Source organism: Choloepus didactylus, chromosome 22, assembly GCF_015220235.1.
Source record: "Choloepus didactylus isolate mChoDid1 chromosome 22, mChoDid1.pri, whole genome shotgun sequence".
Taxonomy (NCBI): Eukaryota; Metazoa; Chordata; class Mammalia; order Pilosa; family Megalonychidae; genus Choloepus; species Choloepus didactylus.
In genome coordinates, this window is record NC_051328.1 from 39,890,720 (window position 1) to 39,917,761 (window position 27,042).

A 27,042-nucleotide genomic window follows, 5' to 3' on the forward strand; every position below is an offset into this window, starting at 1 on the left:
AGGGGCAATGTGACCTGGCTTTAACCAACAAGCTTGCCCCAAATGGCTTCACAAGTCATCCTCTGGGCCCACCTAAACAAAGTCAGAAGTTGGGATAGCTGTTGGCTGGGCAACATTATGGTCTTCCATAACAGCATTTTTTCCCCCCTCTGGAAACATGCTTTAGAGAGCATCCTGGAAAACTCATTTTCATACTAGCCTTCTTGCATCTTTATATTTCCCTCATAGCAGGGGGACACATCAAGTGCTTCTAGCAGAGCCCCTCTTACTCTTTATGTCATCAATATGCCATTCAGTCCTTTACTCCCTCACCCCGATGGCATGTCAGACAAATATGTGCTGATTCTCGGTGACCTGCTAACCCAGTTCGCAACCTGCGGTTTGCACGGCCGCCATCTTGGCACAGTGCCCCGTACACAGTGGGCCACGCGGCATATTTGCTCAGTGACTGAATGAAACGGGAATGACCTCAGTTGTTTGGTTTGGGTTGGGAGTAGCCATGAGAAGGTGGGATGAAGGGAGAATCACTGAGGTTGGAGGAAAACAGAAACTCGCCCAAAATGATCTGATGCGTCTGTGGCATCTCAGCAGCCTGTGCGGATAAGGGTAAGGGGACGCTGTCATCTCGGGGGAGGAACCCAGCCCAGTGGTGGCATTCCTGGCTGAGTGGCAGGTGGGGAGTGAGGAGGGATTTGATTTGACTCTTTAAATAAAAATACGTATCAGGAATATATCATCAGAAGTAAAATTCTTCCATTCTTAAGTGCCCTCTCCTTTCCTTGAAAAAGAAGTAACCAATGTATAGTAAGACATACTACGCTTAGGTGTGCTTTGAGTGTTTGGCAGATTTGTACATGTATGTGTACATGCCCGTGTAACTACCACTAGATCAAGAGAGAGAACATTCCCAGCCATAGAAGGCTCCCTGGTGCCCCCCCAATCAGTGTCTCCCAAAGTGACACTAGCCTAACCTCTCCCCAGTGTCACCTGCATGGAGCCTTTGTGCCCAGCTTCTTTGGCTCCACATCGTGTCTCTGAGATTCGCGTGTGTTGCTGTGTGTGCCTGTGGCTTTTCCTTCCCTACTGCTGTGCAGAATTCCACGGCATCCCCGGCCTCTTTCTTAAAGAGGAAGGGGTTGGGCCCTGGGCTGTCCCCGGCACCAGGCAGGGGGATGTGGCCGAGAGGGTGGGCTCAGGGGCAGGTGCCTGGGCTCAGATCCTTTGAGCTCACCCCCTGACGGGGAGTTCTCGCACCTTGATGACCAGGTACGTGAGGTGGTCAGGGACAGTGCCCCCGTCACGGGGCTGTTTGAAGAGCAAAGAGCTCATCCATCTACAGAACCTGGCACACAACTGGTGCTCAATAAAGGCTGACCATGAGTACTTTTTCCCAGGGGAGTCAGAGGTGTGGTTTGTCTTGGAGGAAATTCAGAACCCTAGATGTGAGAGAGAACCTGGCTGGGGGGAGAGGGACTTACCCATTTGGGGGCCCAAATAGCCTGAAGAAATCCACTAAGCTCAACTCAGGAATAGGACAGGCTCTGGGACACTCTCAGGCCCCTCTTTTGAGTCCCAGGCCGGCCTGTATATCTGAACAGACGTTGTCAGCAAGACAGGTTTGTAGCGTGTTACAGAATACTCTAATTTTGCCATCTGTGATGTGGGAGGGTGAAAATGCTGGGTTTGAAGATCTGATATGCATATTTTAATGTGGACTCCCCCCCTGTCTCCTCCCCACCCCTTCCTGGATCTGATGCCCCCACGCCCCTCAGTGACGTCATCCCACTATTTTGAGCTATGGGAGACTCTAGGCCACATAAACACGGTGTAGTGAACAGAGTGTTTTCTGCAGTTTGTCTTCCAGCCAACACCAGAAGGGCCCCCCTATCCACACATACACACCTCCCCGCTCCTCAACCCCCCCGGGAAAGCTGTCAGAAAATGGTACCCAGACAAGTTTGTTTATTTGCCAAAACTCACACAGTACATGGCATTTACCAGGCACTGATCTAGGGCTTCCCACGCAGTCACTTGTTTAATCCTTGTACAAACACTAGGAGGCAGGGACGACGGTCATCCTCATTGTACAGAGAAGGAAACGGGGGCTCAGGGATTGAAGGGATTCAGCTCAGGTCACCCAACTGGCCCTGCTGGTGTTCCACTCAGAGCATCTGGCTCTTCATTGCTTGGTGACAAGGAGGCTGGGGTCATGCCGGCATCACAGAGGGGCCCAGGGTCTCTTTACTGAGTGAACAAATGGCTGGCTGGACAATCATAAAGAAAGCTTGTAGAATGCCAAAGGGCTTGGGAATTCTGCTCGGCACCTGTTACCAGGCCCAGGAGAAACCGATGGAGTAGCCTCCAGCTTTTCCTGCCCTGGGAACTTTGGTGGGAGGCGCTGGCACCCCATGGTGCATGGAGTGCCTTGGCGCCAGCCCTACAGCCTGGGTTCACATCCCACCTCCAACCCCCATGCACTAGCTGGGTGACCTTGGACAAGTCACTTAACCTCTCTGTGCCTCAGTGTCCTCCTCTGTCAAAGGAGAGAGGATTCCAGCACTTTCCTCCCAGGTGCTGGGAGGATGGAGGGCCTGGCCGGTGTGAAGAGCACGGACGTGGCGAGCACTCGGTGATGCCAGCTGCTTTCCAGGCTCCTGTGCTGTCGGGATGCTTCTGCAGCATGCTGACTTGCACCCATTTGAGGAGTGGCTTGGAGGGGGGACCCTCCCAGGTTTTCAGCACAAAGGCCTTGGCTCAGAGGGGCTGAGGGGTGTCTGGGGGCCACGGCGCTCACACCAATGCTACAGCCCAGTGGCTCCTCGCGTCTCCCACGGTTTACCGGGATTCTTCTAGAATCCTCTAGACACCGTGAGCACAGGCGGGGCCCAGGGCAGCCACCTTTACCCTACCCGACACACACCTCCCACCCTCCCCGGCCATGTGGTGACTGTTCCAGGACCCTGGGGCTCACGTGCAGGCCCTCCTGATGGGTGTGTCTGTCTGTCTTCAGGGGGAACTGGATCGGAGAAGCCCCCTACAAAAACGGCCGGCCCTGCTCGGAGTGCCCACCCAGCTACGGAGGCGGCTGCAGGGACAACCTGTGCTACCGAGGTAGGACGTGACTGCAAAACACATTTGCAATGGATTTTCCTTCCAGTCCCCGAGTCACAGGATGACGTTACATAAAAGGGGGAAATTAAACAACAAAGTCAAAATTGCCCGCCACCCCCATGTCCGCCCGGACACAGCCGCGGGTAGCAGGTCCCCTCGTTTCCTCCCTCCGGCGCCTCTCCCACTTCGGGAACAGCCCAGGACAGAGCCGCGGCTCCGGGCTGTGCGGCCCCCTCTGCCCCCCCGGCCCCCCGGAGCTGCCCAGGGCGAGTCACGGCCGCGGGGACCGGGCCTGGGCTGCTCTGCGGACGGCGGTGGCTCGGCCTGGACGCCGCGGGCCTTGCTCTTTCGCTCTGGGGCTGTCCCCTCCCGGTGGCCTCTCCCGTGACCGCACTGAGCCGGCGCTGGGACGGGGCACCGAACCCAGCCACGGCCCTCGGTCTCATTAGTGTCCAGCCTGGTGTAACACAGATGATTAAACCGGAAAAAATGTTCATGTGAGTGTTGCCGAAGGGGCCTTCCCGGCCGTGTTCGGGATCTTCCCTTACCCGCCGCTCTCCTCTGGCCGCTGCCCACGGGCCGCTCGCTGGCTTCCTGGCCCTCCTCCCCCAGCTCGGCCGGGCCTGAGGGTCCAGAGGCTCCTTCTTTCCCCCCCTTTGCCCCTTTGCTGACTGTTGGCCGTTTGGGATGGTTCCACTTTTCCAACTACTATCAACAATGCACGTTTGTCGGGCCTAAAGCTTTTCTCATATTTTGGGCTGTTTCCCCAGGCCTGTCCCAGAGGCGGCATAACTGGGTCGGGGGAGCTGACCCTCTTTTCGTGGCTGGGATTGGCTGTTTGCACGTGGCTCCGTCGGCATCCTTGGGGTGACTAGGGGGAGCCTCTCGGGAAGGCCGGGCAGGAGGCCCTGCTCGCGGGGGAGGGCTGGGCGGAGGGGGTGCCCCCTGTGACTTGCTCCCCTGCAAGAGGGGGCGTGGGACAGCGCAGGGGGCTCTGGGTGACGGGGCAGTGGCCAGACCTTCTCGGCAGCCTGGGTTCCCTGGTCACCGATGCTTCTGCCCAGGGTGGGGCAGTTTCCTGGGGCGGGACAGAAGCAGCAGGGACCTGGGCATCCGAGCCGGGCCGTGGTGTGTCTGAAAGTCTGTCTGTGACGTCTGTCTGTGTACAGTCCGTGTCTGGGCCCCGGGCTGTGACTCACATCTGGGCGGCTGTGTGTCTCCCGGGGCAGAGGGGGCTGAACCAGGAACCTGGAGACGAGGCTTTCCGCTCTGGCTCTGCTGGAAACTCCCTGCAGATTCTCGTCTGGTCACGTGAACTCCTGGAGCTCTCTACCCCTCAGGGAAGTGGGGGTGATAACGCCAGCCTTGCCTTACACCCCTTGGGGCTCAAACAAGCGGGTCTGTGCATCGGGTATGAGTGTGTGTGCCTGCTCTGTGCCAGGACGGCACCAGGTGATGGCGATGTGGGGGTGGGGGTGGGGGGGAGCAGACTGCCAGGACCCCAGACCTCACAGGACTGAACTCCTGCCAGGGAAGGGCACGTCTGCCAGGGAAAGCCGTGGATGCGTTGGTGCCATCTGTGGGCCCAGGAAGTGCTCCCCGAGCTGGTGGAGGAGGAGGAAGAGGGACCCGGCACAGAGAGCAGGGACAGGTGTTTCCCGCAAGAGGATCTGCATGTGCTAAGGCTTCGGGGCCCGAGGCAGCGTGGTTAGGAGAATGGGAAAGAGACCAGCCCGCACAGACGTGCAGATGCGCTTCTGGACAGACAGCCATGCCTGCCACGGGTGCGGGGCCTGGAAGTGTGCGTGAAGTGGGATTTCCCCTTCACATCCTCCACTCCAGCACCTCATCTCTGTTACCTTTGGGGCTAGGATATCTCCCTGGATATCCCCCCACTGACTGAGCTTTAGAGTCGGACACTCCTGCTATAAGAATTTCAACCCCACCACGGGCCAGCCTCTCTGAGCCTCAGTCTTCCCGCCTGGAAGTGGGTGGGGGTCATGATGCCAATCCCTGGGGGTTGGGGTCAAGCCCCACCCACCTCGGCCCCTTCCGTGTATTCTGGCATCCACCATCCCTCCTCAGGCAGGTCCTCGTCCTTGCCAGGGCCCTCCAGAGGGGTCAGGCCCCATCAAACCCTGAGCGTGGACTCCGGGACGGGCAGGAGAGAGCGATGCCCACCAGGGCTTCTCCCGGCTTCCCCATCGCTCTTTGTTCAAATCCAGTCATGCGAAGGGGAGCTTTTAAAGCGCAGTGCCCACGGCGGGTGTGTGCTCACCAGACACTGTCCTGGTGAGGGGTGGTCTCAGAGCAGGCGGAGCAGGGCGTCTCCCCCACCCGCAGGTTGTGTGGATTCAGCATGCCGCTCATCCTCTCTGGGCCTCAGTTTCCCCATCTGTAACAGTGATAGTAACACCCTTCCCAGAGAGGACTTGTGGGGTGCATGGGGTGCGGGTAGAGCACCTTGGAGAGGAGTCACGCCTCCAGGGAGCCTGCCCTGACTTCCAGGGAGCACACCCTGCTGGTATGACACCCTAACCGCCCTGGACTGTGATCATCCTGTTCCAGCTGCCGGTTCACACCAGGGTTGCAGGGGCGCGGGACAGGGGTGTTCGAATAAACATAACCCCGATATCCACGGAGGGTTGTTTCTGAGGGTCAGGTGCACACAGAGATGCCTCTGCTTCAGATGAGCAGTTTACTCACCAGCGGAGCCTCAGCGCTTACTTCTTTATTTTTGCTGGAAGATGCCCAACTTCCCTTGGCGGGCTTCCCGATTCCTCAGCTAACCATGCAGAAGGTCTCCTGGAAAGCAGCTTAGCTGCATAAGCTGCTTAATCAGTGTCGTAAGGTGTCTGGTGAGGCCTTCACCTATAATAGAGATGGGGCAGGGATCAGGACAGGAAAAACTAGCGTCCCCTCCCCTCCACCTTCCGTGTGTGGGTAAAGGGCGCTGGAGAAGGCTGGCTGTGTGAGCCCAGGTGGGTGGCTCAGCCTCTCTGAGCCTCCGTTTCCCCACCTGCGGAACAGGGCTGAGCCTGCCTCCCAGGGCAGTGAGGGGATTCCGTGAGAGGAGGAGGGAGGGCCTGGCACGTGAGCATTTCGCCTGCCCTCGGTTAGCATTAGCTGGGAGTTTGTCACCATTTGTAGAATGAGGGGGTCCATAGCCCAGTGTAAACATGCCCCGAGACTCCCGGCCCGAGCTGGAAGGTGCATCCAGGGCAACCATGAGTGGACTCACGGAATTTCCCCGGCTGTCACCGATCCACACAGAATCGTAATTAAGACGCCCTCAAATCCAGCCTGGCTGCCGGGTTGGCATGCCGCTTTTCCATGTGTGCGGCTGAGGGCAAGGACTGTCTGCCCGTTTTCTTAAATAGTGAGCCCTCAAATGTCATAGCCTGCTGCCCCAAACTATATTAGGCTGAATAAAGCTGTGATTATGAAGTATAAAAATCGTGAAGGCCAGTGGAAGAAGACCTGGCTTATTTCAGAGACAGCCCCGGCTTTCAGTCAAGAGCAAACCTGAATAGCTGCTTTCAGGAGCAGCCCGGACAACAGAACAGGCAGCAGATGTTTATAAACCCGTCCATTTTGCGAGCTTTCACCCATAGCTGTTGGCTACAGCTGGTGCGTTCATAGTTCCCTCCTTCCATTTCTTTCAACTTTGTCGCTGGGTATCTATATTTTTCTTGAGGTGACAGAATTCTTTGGGGGTTTTGGTTATTTATCCATTCAGTGGATTTTATTAAGCAGCTACTATGCACTGGGTATGCAGCGGGTTGTGAAGCAGACCTGCTCCTGACTCCTGGAGTTGACAGGCCAGGTCTGGAAGGAAAGGCAGGCACTGGTGAACCTGCAGCCACGATGAGCTGCCGAGGAGCCATGCGTGGCATTCAGGAGCATCTAGAAGGGCAGATCTGTCACTCCGCACTGCCGTTCGCCCTTGAGCTTAGAGCCCGTCTCTTCTCCTCCCAGTCTCCCTGGGACAGGTTACCTGGGGGGTGGTGGAGGATGTAATGAGCCCCTCCAGGGAGACAGAAACAGAAGATCCCAGCCTCTAGAAGCATCAAAAACCCTCGTGCAGATGCTTAGTTTCGTACAGAAGAGAGGCCAGTGACCAATTAGGGGGAGCTGGAAATGAGACTTGAGGATTGATCAACACTTGATGGGACTCGAGTTTGAATTCCATAGCACAGAGGCCTGTGCACCACCCATAGCAAGTTGCATCATTCCTGCTCGTTGAAGTCACCGGACTTGTATTGGTCAGGGTTCTCCAGAGAAACAGAACTGACAGGATATGCATAGGCAGACAGATATATAAATATTGTGAGATTTATTACAGGAATTGGCTCATGCAACTGTGGGGATGGGCAAGTCTGAATTCATAGGGCAGGCCACACGTTGGGAACTGCAATGAAGGTTTCGATGAATTCCCCAGGAAAAACTGGCTGGCTGAAGTTGAGGCAGAAATTCTCTCTTCTGACTGCTGAAATTGTCTCTTCTCCCTTTAAGGCCTTCACCTGATTGGATGCAAGTCCCCTCATTGCTGAATGTTGATTGTAGATGCAATCAGCTGTAGATGCAATCAACTTACTGATGATTTAAATCCACAAAATACCCTCACAGTAACAAGCAGGCCAGTGCTTGACCAAACAATGGGGCAGCATCACCTCGCCAAGCTGACAGCTGAACTTAACTGTCACAGCACCCAAACGCACCTACCATCTTTTGCATTTGGGAGCTCCAAAGGCAGGGCTTTCCAACTCAGGTCCGCAGACATCTGCGGGGGTGGGGGGGTGGGGGGAGGGCAGGCCTTAAAGGTGGGAAGGAGCCCAGTGGAGAGGCACTGATTCAGCTTCATAAGGCCACTCAAGCAAAGGAAAACAGCATTTTACAGCAATCTACACACCTGGAGCTCTGCCTACAAATTCTGGCAAGCACTTGATGGATGTCTTTCATGATGAAAACCAGAAGACAAAGAACTGATGCTTAAAAAACACGATATGCTCAGTTCATCGTAATATTTTAAAACATGGGGCTGTGGTTGAAGAAATAATAAATGGTGTTCTCAGGGTGGAGGAAAGATTGGGACCCAGGAAGTAAACTTTTTTTTTAACCTGGAGTTGGGTCTTTGGAGGGTTCTACAGGTGATCCCACGTTCCTGGGCAGTGACACCCCAGTGCAGAGAAAGGAATTGAGCTGGTCACAGGCCCCTCACTCTTGGGGTGGAGCGGGGGCAGAACTCGCTGGTGGGAGAGGAAACTGCTGAGTTCCTTGAGCATGGGCCCAGGAAGGCATGACTCCCCGATGACAATGTGGGGTCAGGGGCCCTCCGGGGAGGCAGCTGCTGTTCTGGGCCGGTCACTGTGTGCGGGACGAAGTGGCACAAGAAACCATTATGATCATCCCAGCGTGGGTGCTGGGGCCCCTAACCAGGCAGGCCCAGTGACGGGAGGGAAGCCAGTCCATCACGGCTGGGAGAATTCCAGCCAGCCAAGGTCTCTTCTCAGACGCAACTTCGTTTTTGCGACTGAAATGATTCTTTGTGAAGCCAAACCTCAACCAAGGTTCGTTTTCAAATTCCTTTTTCTTTTCTTTCTCAAGTGCATTTTTGCTGAATCCCTGTATGTTGTTTTCTCTCCCTCTTCACTGTGAAGAAGAGACATACGACCAAAAACACGAAACTGATGAAATGAACGAGGTGGAAACGGCACCCGTTCCTGACGAAAGCCACGTCTGGGTGCAGCCGAGGGTGGCCAGACCAGTGAAGCCCAAGACGACCCCCGCGGTCAGCTACATGAGTGAGTCAGGGTGCGGGTCTCTGCCCTCCCGGGCCCCCCGGGCGCAGGGCGGGGCGGTGTTTTCTGGGGCAGATGGAGCAGAGGAGCCCATGGGTTGAGACGGGTCCAAGTCAGCGACCAGCAGGAACAGGGTGGGGTGTTGGTTGCAAAACTGCAGCCCTAAGACATCTTGAAAAACATTTTAATGTCCTTTTGAAAGGCCAGCATTAGAGGAGCTGCACTGGGTGTGGGTCCCGCCTGCCCCCACCCAGACAGGTGTTTTGAGGTTGGACATTCCTTTGTCCTTTCGAAGGGGAACAGGGTGGACCTTGGGCCCTCGTGAGAGGAGAGAGCCGAGTGCTCGGCCCCAAGGCTGGCCGCTGGGTGCCCCTGCCCCACCCACGGGCTCGGGGGCCTGGGGCTGGTTCCCGACTCTGGTGAGCAGGCCCCCGCCAGGGCCGCTGGGAGGGCTGTTGGTGGGAATGTGGGTGACCCCGTGCCAGCTGAGGCCTCCCTCCAGCATGACCCAGTGGCTGCCGTCCCCGCCGCTTCTGAGCATCCCCGGCGGCTGAGGGGCCTGGCGCTGCCCTCCACCCAGCTTTCCTGGGCTTGCACACACACGCACACACACACACACACACACATTCCACGGAGCTGTTTCTTCTTTCTGCCCTCTTCCAGCCAGGGTGGGACTCGGCTGCCCTTCCCACTGTCCCAGAGCTGTGCTCACCTGTGTCCAGAGCTGCCGTTTCCCAAAGATTAGACCGTGGAGAGGCAGAGGCACCTCCAGCCGCGTCAGCTGGGCTCGCCCTCAGCTGGAGGCACAGCGTGTGCACGTTCTAATCGGAAAGGCTCTCCCCTTTTTTCATCCTTTCTGTTCTCTTGTGCTGTCCAGGGTCTTTTCCCCCTAACTCTCTGCCTCACTATTAATCATATCCTTTAGCTTTCTTTGACCAGGGAGTACGCTGATATACTTTTCTATCAAAAAGTTCAAAATGCTTCCCTTGTTTCTTTTAATAACACAACATTTTAACATAACGGTACTCCAAGATTGTGATAGGTCCATGTAAAATAAACAAAAAATGTAAAGCTTGGAAAAAAAATCTTCTTGGTTGTGGGGGGAGAGGACTCAGCCCCAGGGTTTGACAAAGCCCCTCCTTCCCTCTTGTAAGTCCTGCGCTCCAGAAACTCTGTAGCTGGCTCATTTGTGTGCTGCACCATTCCCAGGCTTCGTAAAATACCTCATTTTACCCTCAGAGAAGCACTCTAAGGAGCCCCAAATTCAAACGAGCAGATGGAACCTCAGAGAGGGGAGGGGACTTGCCCAGGGCCACACATCTGTTCAGTGGTGGGTCTGGGGTCGAGCCCCACACCTGGAGCCTGCGAGCCTCAGGCAGTGTCCTGCTCCCCCGAGGGCCTGGGTTCCAGAATGCCCCTCGGGTCCCAAACTCACCCTCTCAGGGGTTTCTGGCTGTGACGTAGTTTTCCACATTTCTCTCCTAGCCCAAGTCGTCAGGTGTGACACCAAGATGAAGGACAAGTGCAAAGGGTCCACGTGCAACAGGTGAGGCCTCAGCTGTCCCTTTCTTGCTGCTGCCTTTAGCCCTTCGAAGCACCCTCCAGGGGGTTAGGATCCGTCAGTCGGCCATGACCCAAACCAAGCTGGGTTTTAACACAAAAGATGTTCTCTCCTTTTAACACAAAAGGTGTTCCAGGTTGAGCAGGAGGCTAACCCGGTTGGTGTTCTGCCATAAGTTCAGCTGACCAGGCCATGCCCAAGCTCCCCCGGACCACCACCGTTTACCAGGAGCATGGTGCACAGAGATGACCCATTTCTGTTGATCTCGAGTGGGGTTTCTCAACCTCGGTGCTACTGAGTCAGGGCTGGAGAATTCTCTGTTGGGGGCTGTTTTAGGCACTGTCGGATGTTGGGCATCATCCCTGGCCTCTCCCCACCAGATGCCAAAAATGTCTCCAGATATCACCAAATGTTTCCTGGATGGGGGGCAGAAACACCCCCAGCTGAGAACCACTGCCTTAGAGGGTTGACCCGGGCCTGCGTGTATTTTCCAGCAGATGCGGTGTCCCTGCCCAGCTGGCAGGCTGTTATGAAATGCATTCCAAGGCATGGGGGGCATAACACCCCGTTATTTTAACCCAGTGGTTCCCAACCCTGACAGTGGTGTGCTGTAACTGGCCTCAAGAAGAAACACGCAAACACTTGACCTGTAGCGTTTGCCGGTTTCCGTGGTGTAAATGCATCCGTGGGGCTGACTTCCAGCCCACCCACAGTTTAACAACCAGCTCGCAGGATTCAGGAATACTTTAACAGACTGCCCGTGCTGCCAGAAAGAGCCCAGCGCACCCCTGGCTATGCATTCGAATCATCTGCAGGAAGCTTTTAAGAGATACTCACTCCACCCCAGGTGCTGATTTGATTAGTCTGGGACAGGGTTGACGCTTCACCTCTGCCCTGGGTGATTCTAATGTGCACCCAGGGCCACGAGCCCAAAGCTGGAGTGTGGTTCTCAAATCTTCAGGCTTAGCGGAATCTCCCGTGGGGTTAGGCATTGGGGTCATGGCCCCCAGCACAGAGCTCCTGATTTGGGGCAGGTGGGGTAGGCTCGGGGGTTTGCCCTCCATACTTTGAGAAACACTGAACTAGAGGAAGGGGCGAGTTACCCAGCTGCACCTGAGATAAGAGAACATGGTCGTGGAGGCATCTGCTTGGCTTGGGCTGGAGACAGCAGCGGGACAGAGCCCAATGCCAGGGAGGTGGATTTGGGCGATGGCAACAGCCATTTCCACATGGCGCTGCCCCTCTGACAAAGTACCTCACCCGTATCGATTTATTTACTCCTAAAGGTGTCCCTGCTAATGGGTCGGTAGCTCCTGTCCCCTGAGGCTGGGGATGGCTGACCAGTGGTCCCAGTTGCCGGAGATTGTCCTAGGTTCAGTGCTGAGCATCCTGGGAAGCCCTCGGCCCTGGACGGGGTGCCCTAGTCGGGACTGCTACTTAGGCAAAGTCTTTCTGGGAGACGCTGCGGACCTCGAATGAGGTAAAGCTTGCAGAACCTAAAGGAATCCCTGACTGAAACGTCCCCAAGGAGCCCTCTCTGTGTCAGCGTCGGTCTCTCATCCCTCTTCTCGTTCAGTGTCAAGCATCTGCTTGCACAGGCAAGACTGAACTTTCAGCAAGAGCCCAAAGGCAGATGCTCTGGTTGTGGTTAAAAAGGAAAACCCAAGCTATGGAAACACCACCTGTGTAAGGAGCAGATGTGTTCAAAACGTGGGGAGCTTGGCCTGAGATTATGCTCGGGGCTGGGGGCTCCATTCCACCCCTGTGTGAAGGTCACGCCAAAGAGAGGGTTTAGGGCTGGGGGAGATGTCGGGTGGGGACTGTTAGCGGCACTGCTTGGGCTATTGACAGACCCAGCAGGCCGGCTATAACTTCCTGATGGGTCCCATCAGGTGAATTAGCTGCCAAGAGGTCCCCCAGGAGTTGAATGAATTATGCTGGCTGATGGAATCATTTAGTGCTGTCCGTTCGGATGTTGCAGAATGCCTGCCAAGCTGAGTGAGTGTGGTTTTGGCAGTGTGGCTGCCGGGTTGCTCTTTCTGGCAGCAGACAGCCAGCAGGTGCAGCTGCCTCGTGTACAGACTCAGGTTCCTGGTGGGAGGAGCAGGTCAACGGCAGGGAGCACGGTACTCGTCTTCCGAGGAATTCTGGCACCCATTCAGCTCAAGCTGGAGTTATTTAAAAGCACATGTTGGAAAGGGAAGGCACCAGATCCTGTTTTATACCACAGGGATTTGGAATTTGTCTTGCCAGAGGACCCTTCACTCCAGCTTCAGCAGGTGTGTGATGAAATAGGCTTTGAACAACCCGGGATGTGCAATGAAGCTATTCAGTGGGATCCTAGGCTTTCCCACAAAATGCTGGCAGTAGCTCAGCAAATACTGCCGAAGTGCAACCAGTTACCTTGTGGGTAAGATGAGGACATGGCCTCAGTCGCTGGTGGGAGAGCTGCCTAGACTTCTCAGTGCTGTGCATGGGGTTAGAGTGACATTTGCAAGTCTCTACCAGGTGAACTGGGAAGAAAGCAGGCAGCTCCTGAATTGTAAAGCCTGTGTCTAAACTTTGAGATGCTGATCCCTTATTGTATAACCTGATTGGTCTCTGGAACAATGGGTATCTCTGAGACACCTGAAATTCAGAACTAGAGCTTGGCAGATACGAATGTCAGTATTAGCACATACAGAAACTGTTAAAAAAAAAAAAAAGCTGAAAAAGAGCCCAGACTTCAATTAGTGATATGAATGAAGCAGAGCTGGTCAAGACTAGCGCAAACCAGGCCAAAGGGTAAAGGTTGAAACTGCCTGTGTTTTAAAACTTCAACTTCCATGTGAGACCAAGGGAAGAGATGTCTATTTGGTGCAGGATCTATATTTTCTAAACAGTATAACTCTACAGTTGGTTTGTTCAAACACCACAATTACGTGAAACTTTGAATAGGAAGTAAGATACGGTAGGTTAGTATAGGTTAGAGTGAAATAGTGACACATCCCAAAGTAATTTGGGCAGAGAATAAAAAATATATTTACAGCCCCCCCTCCCCCCCGAGGAGCTGGGGGAAGGTGCAGAAGTGTTGGACTTCCTCACCTGGACTGGTGTTGATGTTGTCACAAACATTGGGACTGGCGGTTTGATGTGCCGAGCCCTCTATAGTGGGACTTGCCCTTATGAAGCTCGTTACTGCAAAGGAGAGGCTAAACTTGCATATAATTGTGCCTAAGAGTCTCCCCCTGTGTACCTCTTTGTTGCTCAGATGTGGCCCTCTCTCTCTCTAACTGAGCCACCTCGGCAGGTGAACTCACTGCCCTCCCCCCTACGTGGGACCTGACTCCCAGGGGTGTAAATCTCCCTGGCAACGTGGGATATGACTTCCGGGGATGAATCTGGAATCTCCCCGTCATCGTGGGACTGAGAGTATCTTCTTGACCAAAAGGGGGATGCAAAATGAGACAAAATAGTTTCAGTGGCTGAGAGATTTCAAATGGAGTCGAGAGGTCACTCTGGTGGACATTCTTATGCACTATATAGATAACACCTCTTAGGTTTTAATGTATTAGAATAGCTAGAAGTAAATAGCTGAAACTACCAAACTCCAACCCAGTAGTCTGGACTCCTGAAGACGATTGAATAATAACGTAGCTTACAAGGGGTGACAGTGTGATTGTGAAAACCTTGTGGATCACACTCCCTTTATCTAGTGTATGGATGGATAAGTAGGAAAAAGGGGACAAAAACTAAATGACAAATAGGGTGGGATGGGGGGATGGTTTAGGTGTTCTTTTTTTACTTTTATTTTTTATTCTTATTCTGATTCTTTCTGATGTAAGGAAAATGTTCAGAAATAGATAGTGGTGATGAATGCATAACTATATGATGGTACTGTGAACAGTTGATTGTATACCATGGATGATTGTATGGTATGTGCATATATTTTCAATAAAACTGAATTAAAAAAAAAAAAAAGCAGGCAGCTTCTGGGAGGTGTCCATTCTGCAAATGAACAAGTCTGTGATTTTTTGGAGAGTTCAAGGGTTGCCCTTTTGTGATGCTCTGTCTCTTTGTACTCCAAGCTCATCTTGAGAATGTTAGTCCTGAGCACTTGGAAAAAAAGTAACATGGGCTGGCGACCGTCTCTCATCAGACAGCAGTGAGACCCTCCCCAGGCAAGGAGAAGGCAGGGGTTCATCCACACGGAGACCTTCAGAGACCCCACAGTCCAGAGCTGCAGTTCACCCCACCCCCCTACCTGCAAACACGGGCGTGTCAGATCTCCACAGAAGCTGCCCCACCGTCTGGCATGTGAGGTGTCTGTACATGGTGCTATTTCAAAAATAATATTTACTGGGTCTTCTTTCTGATTTTAAAAGGTGTTCTTGTTTGTTGTAAGAAATTCAGGGAAAAACAATAACAACAAGAAATATATATATGAAAAAATGTGTCCCATAATCAGTGTTGGTAGCCAGTTGATATATTCCTACCAGTCTTTTTTCTGTGCTTTCATTAGGCTAATACTACTTATGCAATTTTGTTTGTATTGTTTTCACTTAATGTTTTCCAACATCAATAAATATTCCTCCAAAACTTCATTTTCAGTGGCTGTGTAATCCTCTGACATGTGGCTAACCAGAAGTCTATTTGGCTGTTGCTTTTGACTTATTTCTAGTATTTCAGTTATAAACAGTGCTGCATCGTGGCAATCAGCCCTTCTGACTTCTTACTTGGGATATACACCTATACGAGAAATTAAAGAGTTGTAAGGCCCTCTGGAAAGGTTAGAGTAATTATACTCCCGCAAGCAGTATGCGAGAAGTATCCTTTAGTGCGTGAACCCAATGGATTAAATTGTGTCCCCAAGAGGATCTGCTCAAGTCCTAACCCCCGGGCCCGTGGAGTGACCTTATTTGGAAATAGGGTCTTTGTGGATGTGACAAGTTGGGACCACGCTGGAGCCGGGTGGGTCCTAACCCAAAGTGGCTGGAGTCCTGAGAAGAAGGGGAAATGTTGGACCAAGAGGCCCACGGGGAGGAGGACCTGCGGAGATGGAGACAGCTGGGAGCAACGTGGCTACAAGCCAAGGACAGCGGAGACGGCAGCCGACACCAGGAGCTGGGGAGGCCAGGAGGCGGGTGCTCCCGACAGGTCTCAGAGAGAGCACGGCTTTGCTGACAGCTTGATTTCAAGTTCATTGCTCCCAGAATTTTAAGGCAACAAATTTTTAAGTCCCCTAATTTGTGGTACTTTGTGCCGGCAGCCTTAGGAAAGAAAGACGTACATCGTCACTGAGTTTTATCCTATTAAAAAATCCTTGCAATTTGATAGATAGAAAATGCCTCTCCTTTTAAGTGGCACTTCTTCAATAAATGTTATTTGACTGATGTGTGTGTGTGTGTGTGTGTGTGTGTGTGTTTGAAGCTGTATTTCTTCTGTGAATTGCCTGTTTTTTCATGTCTTGGCCTTAAATGCCAGTCTTAAGTACGTGAAAATAGTCTTAAAGAAGGGCGAGTGGAATTTGTAATCGTGTTCATGTGAATATAAACTTCAATCTGGACCTGGAAAAATTACAGCTTATTCATCTAAGTGAATGAAGCATTTCTATATTTAATCAGATAAATTCTATATTTAAAGCCAGATAAATTCGTTGTGCAATTTCATCAGCACATTTACCTCTGAAAATTATTTTATTTCTTCTCCCTCAGGTATCAGTGTCCGGCAGGCTGTTTGAACAACAAGGCAAAAATCTTCGGAACTCTCTTTTATGAGAGCGTGAGTACTGCCTGTATTTCTTTAAACGGCTTGTGTGGGGTCCTGTAGCGTGTTTTTTAAAAAGGTCAGTGGTTTTCACATGAGAAGATTTTCTCTCTGCTTCCTGGCGAAACCTCACATTTGCAGAGCTGATCCGCACCGTGGAGTTACTGGGCTCAAACTCCCGGCGCGTCGGGGAGACCAGGGCTGATGGGCTCCACTGCCCGGGGAGAAAGGGCCGGTTGTCGCGGGCCCTCGTTTGTAAAGCCTCCCCGATGGGTTCCTGGAGATAAGCCACCCCCAGCACAAAGACGTGGTTATCGACGGAGGGGAGAGCAGGGATGGGGTGCCTGCGCCCGGCCCTGGCTTCGAGCGGGTTGGAGACAGACATCTCGAGTGTCTCGGGGAGGCCTCGCCGGCGAGGATTAATTCCGACCGCACGGTCTCTTGCGCCCCACCCCGCAGTCGTCCAGCATTTGCCGGGCCGCCATCCACTACGGGGTCATCGACGACAGAGGGGGGCTGGTCGACGTCACCAGGAACGGCAGGGTGCCCTTCTTCGTGAAGTCCGAGCGGCACGGCGTGGACTCCCTGAGGTGACTATTCTGTTCTCAGGGCCACTTACGATGCTTTTCTCTGGTTGTTCAGTATTGTTGAAACTTTGAAAAGTACAGGGAAAAAAACAAACATACCCATAATTCTGTAACTCAGAAATTGCCCCTGTGGGTAATTTGGCATTTTTCATTCTAGCAGGGTTTTTTTCCCTTCCTGCGTGTGTATTTTTCGTCTGGTTGAGAATCCTGCTTTTTCTACCTTCCTAGTCCCCAATCATTCTTCACCTAACTGTTGACTGCTCTCCATGGCTGTCTAAGCTAATTCCCCACCAGCACGCTTTCTAACTTCCTGGAGAATAAGACTTTTCATTTTTTAAACACACTTGCTTTTCTCGCAAGATAATGTTTTTCACGTGTGGTGGATGACAGGACAGAGCTCCCGGGTGTTTCTGACTTATGGGGTTGTGGTAGGCGAGGCCACAGAGAGCCTGGGGGGGTCCCAGCCTCTTGAGAGCTCACGTCTTGGTTTGTCTGTGGGATCAGAGGAGTGGGGCGTCTGGGGACTGGTGGGAGCCCTGGGGGCTGTGGGGTCAGACAAACCAGGCTCCACCACTTACCAGACACATGGCCTCAGCCCAGTCGCTTCTCTCTCCTGCGTGGCAGCACCCTCATCTGTCGACCTCCAGCTGGTCTGCACCAGGAGAGCGAGCTCACTGCTAAAAAAATGGAAACACTTCCCCAGTGGCTAGAACAGAGCCCTTGGGATGCTCCCCACACCCCACCCAGGAGCCCCTTCCCCCATTCAGAAACTAGTGCCTGGCACAGCAGCCGGGGACCCCGCCCCAGCTCCCCAAGGCTGGCCACGTCTCTGATTGTCCGTGCCTGGGCCCGAGTTCTGCCGACAGAACTTTTTCCTAGGATATGCTTTCTCCCTGGGAGATACACCTACAAGGGAAGTTCAGGGAGACACCCCCAGCCCCCACTGACTCACCTGCCCCACGTAAAGTGCCCCTCCCAGGGTCTGGTACAAGGAAAGCCCTGAACAAATGCTGTTGTCCGAATCTCAAGGTCACTCAGAACTTTTCAAAAACTAGCTTCTTGATTCCCCTTCAAGAATGCCCTGCTGTTTGGTGGATGCTGCAGTGTACCCCCTTCTGCTTTAGCGATGGACTGTGGGGAGGGGTGTCAGCTAACAAGGAGCGAGGGAGCCTAAATGAAAGCAACAAAAGTACGCCCTGAGACATCAGGTGTGTGGCTTCCACACTGGCCATGAAAGCCTAATAAGTACAAGAGGCGCCGGCCGAGGCCTGACGTCTGCACTGGCTGGGGATTCGTGCTGGAGGCACTTCTGTTCTCCTCCAACAGCCAACCTGGAGGAGATGGGGGCTCTTCCCATCGTGAAATCCAGGGGGTCTGTGTTCTACGAGCGTTCAGGCTGATGGGAAACAACCAGGAAAACGGAAAGTTGAGCCTGTGAATAAAATAAGTATAGGAGCAGGTGCACCCATTTAGAAGCCATTCTGTTTGTGATTACTGGTCTCTAATTTTTGTTTTACAGCAAATACAAATCTTCCAGCTCATTCACGGTGTCAGAAGTAAAAGGTAAGTTGGCTGGTCTTTTTTGTGACCATAATACAGGGACTATCTTGGCTCTCCCTGGAAATTCCATCCCCTTTAGCTGTTGAGTTAGTGTTATCACACCTGCTGGGGCTGCCACTCTCAGCATTGGAAAGGGGAGGCTTTGCTGAGAGGGTCCTGGGGAGGTGTCTCCTTAACTAGTTTCTGAACGTATCTGAACTTGGTCTTGGCCCTGGATGGCTGAACTTGAAGCCTGGGCTGGGGAAATCCTGCCCTTGCATCTCACGTGGTTCCTAGGCTGCATCAGGAGTGTCCATTACTCCCAGCCGTTGTTGTTGCCTGGAGCGTTGTGTTGAGAAGGAGTCTGAGGCTCAGTCTGGGCTCAGTGGAAGAAAGCAGGGCTTGATGGATTAGTCATGTCTGCCTTGCAAGAGAGGGAAACACAGGGTGGGCTGGCCCGTATTTGCCCTCCCTGGCCTCGCTTTTGTATTGCGTACGGTGTGATTATCTGGCGGTGCAGTGTGGGCTGTAGGGGAAGTGGGGGCAGGGCTTTCTGGGACCCACAGGGAAGCAGAGGCCCCGTCCCAGCCCCCGTCCCTGGGCCTTCACCACTGACCATCCCTTTCCTTTGGGAAAGCAAGTCCTGGCATTTGCCCCTGCATACAGGAATATCTGGCTGGATATCTTTATGAACATTTGTAGGGCTTTCTTTTCTTATGACAAAAATAATACCTGTTTATTCCAGATAATTTTAAAAATACAGAGAAGCGAAAAAAAAAAAAAAAGACAACTTAAATTTTATCATGCAGAGATCACCACTGTGAATATTTGGTGGCTATCCTACAGGTATTTTTCTATGTATTAAGAGTATATAAGTTAGTAGCATTTACTTGATACGCTTTTAAAAAATTGAAATGGAATTACTGTATGAACACAGTTTTGTAACCTGATTTCTTCACCAAATAACAATGTGTCAGGAATATACTTCTGTGCCTTTAAATGGTCTTCTAAAATGTAATTTAAATGATCTCTACAGGATTCCATTGTATAGATGTATTAAACCAGTCCCCTTTGTTGGATTGCTGCATAGATCCAGCACCTGGCCGAGTGCTAGGACTGGACCAGGGTTGGCAAATGATGACCAGTGGGCCAAGTCCGGTCTGCCGCCTGCTTTTATAGATAAAGTTTCTTGGGAACCCAGCCGTGCTCACTCATTTATGCATCACCTGCGGCTGTTTTGTGCTGCATCGGCAGAGTTGAGTAGTCACGACAGAAGCCATGTAGCCCACAAAGCCGAAAACGTTTACTCGCTGGCTTATTGAGAAAGAGTTTGCCAGCCCCCGGACTAGGGAGGAGATGCTGTCGGTGACCACAAGTGCCAGTAATGAAACTGCTTCCTTACATCGGTTTACCACCTTGGAGAGAGGAGTCCCCTGCCCTCAGCAGGGATGAACTGATAGCGAGTGGAAGCAAGTGGTACGTGGCATGATGGACAGAGTCCCAGGCAGGAACCCAAAACTGGAATCTCACCCGTGTGCTGTGAAGTCTCGAGGGGTTCTCTCAGCTCCTCTGAGCCTCAGTGTCCTCATCTGTATTATTAGAATAAAGCTCATGAGGATCGAATGGATAAAGTAGGGGACAGGCTTGACATCAGAAAGCCTTGTTCAAGTGGAAACTTCTGTAAGTTCTGTTGTCCAGTGGAGACAACCTTGACCTTAGGTCGTGGGTTTTTCTTGTGACCTGAGTGGCCCTCAGTGAGTTCCTAGGTGCACTGGCCCTTGTTGCCTGCAGGACTCGAGCCCCAGCTTTGTGCAATGGCCCCGGGAACCCCAAAGGAGCCCGTGGCCTAGTGGCCCATTGCACAGGTGGGTAGCCTGAGACCTGAGTGTGCTGGGCACCTGACCCTCTCCCGTTCCTGTCCCCAGTGCAGGACCTGGATTGCTACACCACCGTGGCTCAACTCTGTCCATTTGAAAAGCCGGGGACTCACTGCCCGAGGTAAGGCAGGGGCTGGGGGCACCACGGCCAAGAGCTGGGTGGGCTCGGGCTCTCTGCAAGGGTCACTGCCTGCCCTCCAGGCCCCGCAGTGGGACCTGGTTTCTCACCCCAGCCAAGAGAAGTAGGTGCTGGGCTGGGTTGGGGGTGTCATCTCGTGGCAGAGCAGGCACAGCCGTGTTCTGGGTTGTGGCCCCCAAGTGCGCATACCCCAGAAGACGACCGCCTCGTGCTCAAATGCAAGGACCCACTGCACCTTTTCTTTAGACCAGCGTGTGGGAATCACCTGGGGAGCATTAAAAAAAAAATTCCTAGAGCCTCTGCCCAGAACAATTAAATCTGAGTCTCTGGGGGTGGGACTCAGGCAGGAGCATCAGTATTCTCTAGAAGCTTCTAGGTGACTCCAGTGGGCAGCTAGGACCCAGAACCTTGCTGAGAGAACTTAAGTGAGAAAATGATTTTGTCCCACATGAAATTGCTGTGCTTCCCTGGAGCAGACGTTTTTACTTATATAGACTTCATTTGCCTCTAAGCTCCTCCAGCCCCTCAGACCTCGAGATGTGTCATTCTTGCTCGCTTAGATCAGTTTTAAAGACTCTGGGAGCTGAGTCTGGCTCCCCCCCCCCCCACTTTAAGTCAGCGTATTATTCCTTGTACTGGAACTGTAATGTTGTCTGTGGGTCACTCAGCAATAGTTTTATGTCATTGTTGATAATCAGCTTTATCAAAGAACAGTTTGCACATGATAGAATTCACCAGTTATAAGTACACAATTCGGTGTGTTTGACAAATGTGTACAGCCACGTAACTTCCAGAAATCATGGCCTAGAATGTTTTTGTCACCCCAGAAGTTTTCCTTATTGTCAGTCTCTCTCTCTGCCCCCAGCCACAGCCCCTGGAAACCACTGATCTGTGTCCTGTCACTGTAACTGTGCCTTTTCTAGAATGTCACATAAATGGAGCCGTCACAGTATGGAGATTTTTGTGTCTGGCTTCTTCTGTTCGGCATATTACTTTTGAGATTCATCTTGTTGTCGAGCGGACCAGTAGTTTATTCTCTGTGTGTCTGACTAGAATTCCATTCTTTGGATGTACCGCAATTCGTGTATCCAAGGATTAGGTTTTATGTGCGTCTGGCAAGACCTTCTCAGTTGGCTGATTCTTGGAGGATGATGCATCCTAGCATAAAGAAGGAAGCCTGCTGACATTTGTCTCTAAAGTACCTCTTAGATCACTTTGCAGAGGGGCAAAATAGAACATTCTTGTTTGAATTGGCGAAGGAGCTTCCTTTGATTGAACAGGTCGTTAAGTCCTTTGGAATTACCCACTTATCGCACAGAAATTCTCAGCCTTCAGAAAATACATCCTAAGCAAAGCTGCCTTTTGAACAAATCAAGCATTCTGACTTACCTCCACTGGGAAGTTAGGAATGTGGTGGGAGTTCCCTGGCACCTGCCCTGGGGGGCTCTGAGGATGGAGACAGCCAGCTCTGAGGCTGGGGACTGTGGCCGCCCGTGAGCCTGGAGGCTTCTGGATCCCCCCAGGGAACGGTCGAGCCTCTGGACAGTGGACGGAGACCCCAGGGTCCCAGCAGAGGTCTAAACTCCGGGAGGAAGCCCAATCGAGGGAGGATGGGCTTCCTTCCAGAGCTTTCCACTGGCTTCCTCTGCCTCCTGCTCAGCGACGCTGACCCCCCCAAACCCTCAAGTGGGGGTAAAAACCTTTTAGTGATTTTCCTGAATATAAAGAGAAGCAGAAGGAAGTAATTTTGGAAGACATGAGCAAATGAAAAGAAAAACAACATGGTATAAGTGTCCAAAATATAAGTTTCTGAGCTACCACTCCAGAAGTAGGAAGGAACATTCCTAGCCCCCCAAATTCACCTTTTTAAAAAGTCGCCCACATGCACAACGAACACTCTTTTCTCTCCTCCCCCCTTGCCCACCACGGGATGGTTACGGCTTCTCAGTCCCTTTGCCTGTCCTTCTCCCCTCCGAGAATCTGCCTGCTCAGGGCCAGATGGCCGCCGGCCGCCATTTTGGTTTCCTGGTCCCTGGGCCCCAGCCCATGGTGTGCTGTTCCAGATAAACACAAAAGACCTTTTCTTGAGTAAAGCGTGTGTTTTTTTCCTGATTTGAATCTCTTAAACCTTCTAGGAGCCACCCATTTCCAGTTTGAGGTGCTGTCCTCATCCCCCGTGTGGTTAGTTGGCAGGGCTGTGGTGATCTGACAGCTCTCCCTCAGCTTATCAGGGGTCCCCTCCCTGGAATATTCTGTGACTCACCAAGGTGAGGCCCCTCCACCCCTTCTTTCCCCACACAGGGAAACGGCCTTAAAAAAAGTCTATTGATTACAATCTCCATAATGTACCCACGGTGTGAACTGGCCGACACCCAAGAACAGGAGACACAGCCTTTCACAATTCCATGCTGTCATCTCTTAGATTCTTAGTCCCTTTTACCTTTGTGTGTGTGTGTGTGTGTGTGTGTGTGTGTGTGTGTGTGTGTGTGATGGGTTTTTAAACTTCCATAGGCATTGTTTAAGAAGAGGAAAAATATCTTTACCACTAGAGTGGGAGATAAATATTTTTTTCTTTTAGAATAAAACTGTATGTTAGTTTCCTTTCCTAGTACTTAGATCCTGAAATTCAGATAAAGAGAGCCAGCTTCTTCTCAAGGATTTTTGTTTTCTGCTGGTCATAACCATTGCATGAATGCTTCTTGTTTCCCAGAGTTCACTGCCCAGCGCACTGCAAAGATGAGCCAGACTACTGGGCTCCCGTGTTTGGAACCAACATCTACGCAGACGTGAGTATGCTGGCGTGTTCAGGGACTAGCTCTCAAAGCCTGTTCAGACCTCAGAAACCATGTTCCAGAGCTCTGAGATCTCATTCCAGGCCCTCTAGCTGAATTTAGGTCACTCATTTCCACTGTCAGAGGTATTGGGTCTTCCACTTACCCATGTCTATGTATGCAAATGCCTTATCTTACCCAACCCGATTCCCGGTTTTGAAAGTTGAATCCTGCTTTCCCATTGACATGCATTTACAGTTTCAGAGCCTACATACTTCATGTTCTCAGACAGTTAATAATCTTTCCTGATGCATTCATGGATACTAGTCCAGTCTGCCTGCTATATTTGGTTTTGGCTATCAACACACCTGGCCAAAAGTATGCAGAAGAAAATAGAGATTATTCCTAATTTACTACCTGTTAACAATCCTTCATATTCTATTAGTGTCTGTTCTTCCTTTTTTTCCTCCTAACTTTAATGGGGAAGTTTTAGTCTGTCTTTTCTTAAGTGACTCCTCCAAAGCACAGTCCGTCCCCTCAAGGTTCCCAGAGTTTGGGAATGTTATCCAGAAGCCGTGAATATGTTCGTGGCTCTGACAACAGGCTGTGTGATTGTGCCAAGTCATTCACCTCTCTTTGGAATGCTCCAAAGCTGGGATTGTCTAGTCTGGGGAACTTTCTGGGTCTAGAAGCTCATGATTAGATCAGCATCATTCATTGCCACTGACATTTTTCTCAGCCTTTTCTCATCTTTATTTTTATGGTTCTCTCTGACCCACCACAGCTGTCTTTGCCTCCATCTGCCTTCATTTGTTTGGGTTTCTTGTAAACGTGGCTCACAGAGTTCACTGACTTCTGTAGGGCCAAAGCAGCCTTCTTGGATAACCCTTTTTTTTTTTTCCTTCTTTTCTTTCCTCTTTAAATGAGTCTTTTTTCCTTCTTGATGACTGTTCAGCCAAAAGTCCTAAAAGTTTAAAGAAGAGGTAAAGCAATATATATCAATTGTTACACTAAATGTTTACATGGAGAATGTGACTAAAATGATTTAAAAGTAAAGGGATAAGTGAAGCAATTGTAGCCAAATACAAACAAAGCAGGAGTGTCAATATTACAATCTAATAAAGTAGAATTTAAAGTTAAAATGCACTGAATGGGATAAAACAATTAATTATGCAATGTTATAAAAGGTACTATTTATGAAAAAGATACAAAAATCAAACCTGTATGCACCAAACAATATAGCAGGTAAATATATAAAGTTAAAAAAACAAAAAAGGGTGGAATTGAAAGGAGAACTTGATGAAAACTTAGGAATAATTAAAAAAACTACCTTTTATTCAACACCTACTATGTTTTAGGTTCTTTAAAAACACCGTCTCTTTCTATCATTATCCCCATTTACAGAGGAGAAAACTGAGGCTCAAAATAACCTGCCCAAAATCATACCACCAGTACATGGCAGAGGTCAGGTTCAAATTCAGGTGTGTCTGGCCTCAGGCTCTGTTCTTTCCCTACTCCATTGTACCTGCACTCACAATTACACTGATACAAACAGGCGTGTGGGTGAAAACCTGCATGGGATCTTCAACTGACTTGTTCCCTGGGGTTTTGAGCTTTTGCAACCAGAGTGCTCAGATAAGGATTGATATACAGTAATTGCCAATTAATGTTGAAGGAATAAATAAACGAAGATACGACAGTATTCAGTGCTTACACAGCTCTTCCAAAAGGAGAAGGAGGTGGAGGAGGGGAAAGAGAAGGAGAAGGAAAAGAAATAAAGAGAAAGGAAGGAAGCCACCTTCATTTCAGAGGTTCTTTTTTTGGCCTTAGTTTCTAGTTCACTCTGTGTTCTGGGCAATGGCAATGCCTTTTAGAAAATGCCTGTTTTGCAAAGAGATTTATTTGGGGAGAGTAGTCTCCAGATCTTGGAAGGGCTCATGGGTGCCCCCAGTTCCTGCCTTTTCACCAGGAATGCACCAGAATGCAGGGACCAAACAGTCAGCTGCAGGTAGAAGCGTGTGAAGATGTGTGTTCTAGTTTGCTAATGATGCTGGAATGCAAAACACCAGAGATGGATTGGCTTTTATAAAAGGCAGTTTATTTGGTTACACAGTTACAGTCTTAAGGCTATAAAGTGTCCAAGGTAACACATCAGCAATCAAGTACCTTCTCTGGAGGATGGCCAACAGTGTCCAAAAAACCTCTGTTAGCTGGGAAGGCACATGAGTGGTGTCTGCTCCAAAGTTCTGGTTTCAAAATGGCTTTCTCCCAGGACGTTCCTCTCTAGGCTGCAGTTCCTCAAAAATGTCACTCTGAGTTGCGCTTGGGGTATTTGTCCTCTCTAAGCTTCTCCGGAGCAAGAGTCTGCTTTCAACGGCTGTCTTCAAAATGTCTCTCATCTGCAGCTCCTGTGCTTTCTTCAAAGTGTCCCTCTTGGCTGTAGCAGCTTGCTCCTTCTGTCTGATCTTATAGAGTGCTCCAGTAATTTAATTCAGACCCACCCTAAGTGGGTGGGCCAACACCTCCATGGAAATTATCCAATCAGAGTCATCACCCACAGTTGGGTGGGGCGCATCTCCATGAAAATGCTGAAAGAATTACAATCTAATTAACACTGATAGGTCTGCCCACACAAGATTACATCAAAGATAATGGCGTTTGGGGGAACATAATACATTCAAACTGGCAGTGTGGCTGACCAAGCAACCAAGCACAGCCTGGGTCAGGAGACCCGGGTTTAAGCCCCAGCCACAACATTTACCAGCTGTGGGGCACGGGGCAAGCCTTTCCTCTCTCTTCCCCTTTTCTCGCCTGTCCTGCCTGGCTGTCTTGGGGGTTGGCTGGGTTCTCACTCTGGGGCGTGCATCCCCTGGAGGGCCTGTTCACACAGATTCCCGGCCCCAAGTGCAGCATGTGTGATTCCGTAGGCCGGGGGTAGGGCTGCGTAATTCACGTTTCTCCTACGTTCCCAGTGGTGCCGATGCTGCCAGTCGGAGGGCAGTCCTCGAGGACCACTGAGTTAGAGACGAAGGTCCCTTGAGAATATTTTGACAGTGGTGATGGTGACAACAGTGACAATGCTTTTTGGAGGAGGTGTCTGTGTTATTAAGTAACATTTACTGAGCACTTACTGTGTGCCAGCCTGTGTTAAGCCCTTCCTCTCCTTTAACCTTCAAGTAGCCCTTGAGGGCTCCACCCTCACTATCCACTGTACATTACCCTAGATTGCCGGCCCCGAGAGCACCCTGCCTGGTGTTCACCTGCTGAGTGAGTTTGGCCGTCATTTAGCCTCCCTGGACCTCGGTTTGCCCATCTGTTAAGAGAGACCAGTGATAATATCTACCTTGTGGGGTTCCTAGATTGCATAAGAAACAGAACAGGGCTTGGGATGGTGAGTGCTCCAAATGGTGCTGCGATGCTCTCCACTTTCTACTGAGAAAATAGGCTGGGGGGGCCGGGGAGTGCAGGTGAGTAAGCCGGGTCGTCCAAGGTCCCGCAGCCGGCCACTGGTGGAGGCAGCACTGGTCTCCAGGCTCCTCTGAGGACACGTCCCGGGCTGGCACTGCTCTGTTTATAAATATTTGATTATCTCACTGCGTCAGGCCCTGAGAAAAGGAACGGACAAATTGTACCTTATCCGGAAGCTGGGGGAATGGAGAGGTGTGGCGGGAGGGAAGGGAGGAAGAGGAAGGAAATATTTACCGTGTTTTGATAACCCGGCCCTATTGCATGAGAAAGAGCCTGTTGTGGTGAGGATTTCATACTCAGCCCGTGGTGTGATGTTATCACGGAAAACTCCTGTTTCACGGATGTCCCAGAAGTCCTGCAGGGACGGTAGGCAAAGGACTGACCCAGAGGGTGAAACAGAAGCACATCCCCTCTTGGCAGCTCTCGACCCGGGGACCCCTCAT

General features: G+C 51.4%; 1 protein-coding gene across 1 annotated transcript in view; it reads left to right on the top strand.

Annotated features, from left to right (window-relative positions):
* CRISPLD2 (cysteine rich secretory protein LCCL domain containing 2) overlaps positions 1 to 27,042 on the top strand; it is a 76,011-nt gene that overhangs the window by 31,228 nt on the left and 17,741 nt on the right. Inside the window, exons 6-13 of the mRNA XM_037816503.1 lie at positions 3,011 to 3,111; positions 8,772 to 8,915; positions 10,398 to 10,458; positions 16,167 to 16,233; positions 16,678 to 16,808; positions 18,325 to 18,368; positions 20,270 to 20,342; positions 23,071 to 23,146. Coding sequence (XP_037672431.1) covers positions 3,011 to 3,111; positions 8,772 to 8,915; positions 10,398 to 10,458; positions 16,167 to 16,233; positions 16,678 to 16,808; positions 18,325 to 18,368; positions 20,270 to 20,342; positions 23,071 to 23,146 — 697 coding nt within the window. The remainder of the gene's footprint in view (positions 1 to 3,010; positions 3,112 to 8,771; positions 8,916 to 10,397; positions 10,459 to 16,166; positions 16,234 to 16,677; positions 16,809 to 18,324; positions 18,369 to 20,269; positions 20,343 to 23,070; positions 23,147 to 27,042) is intronic.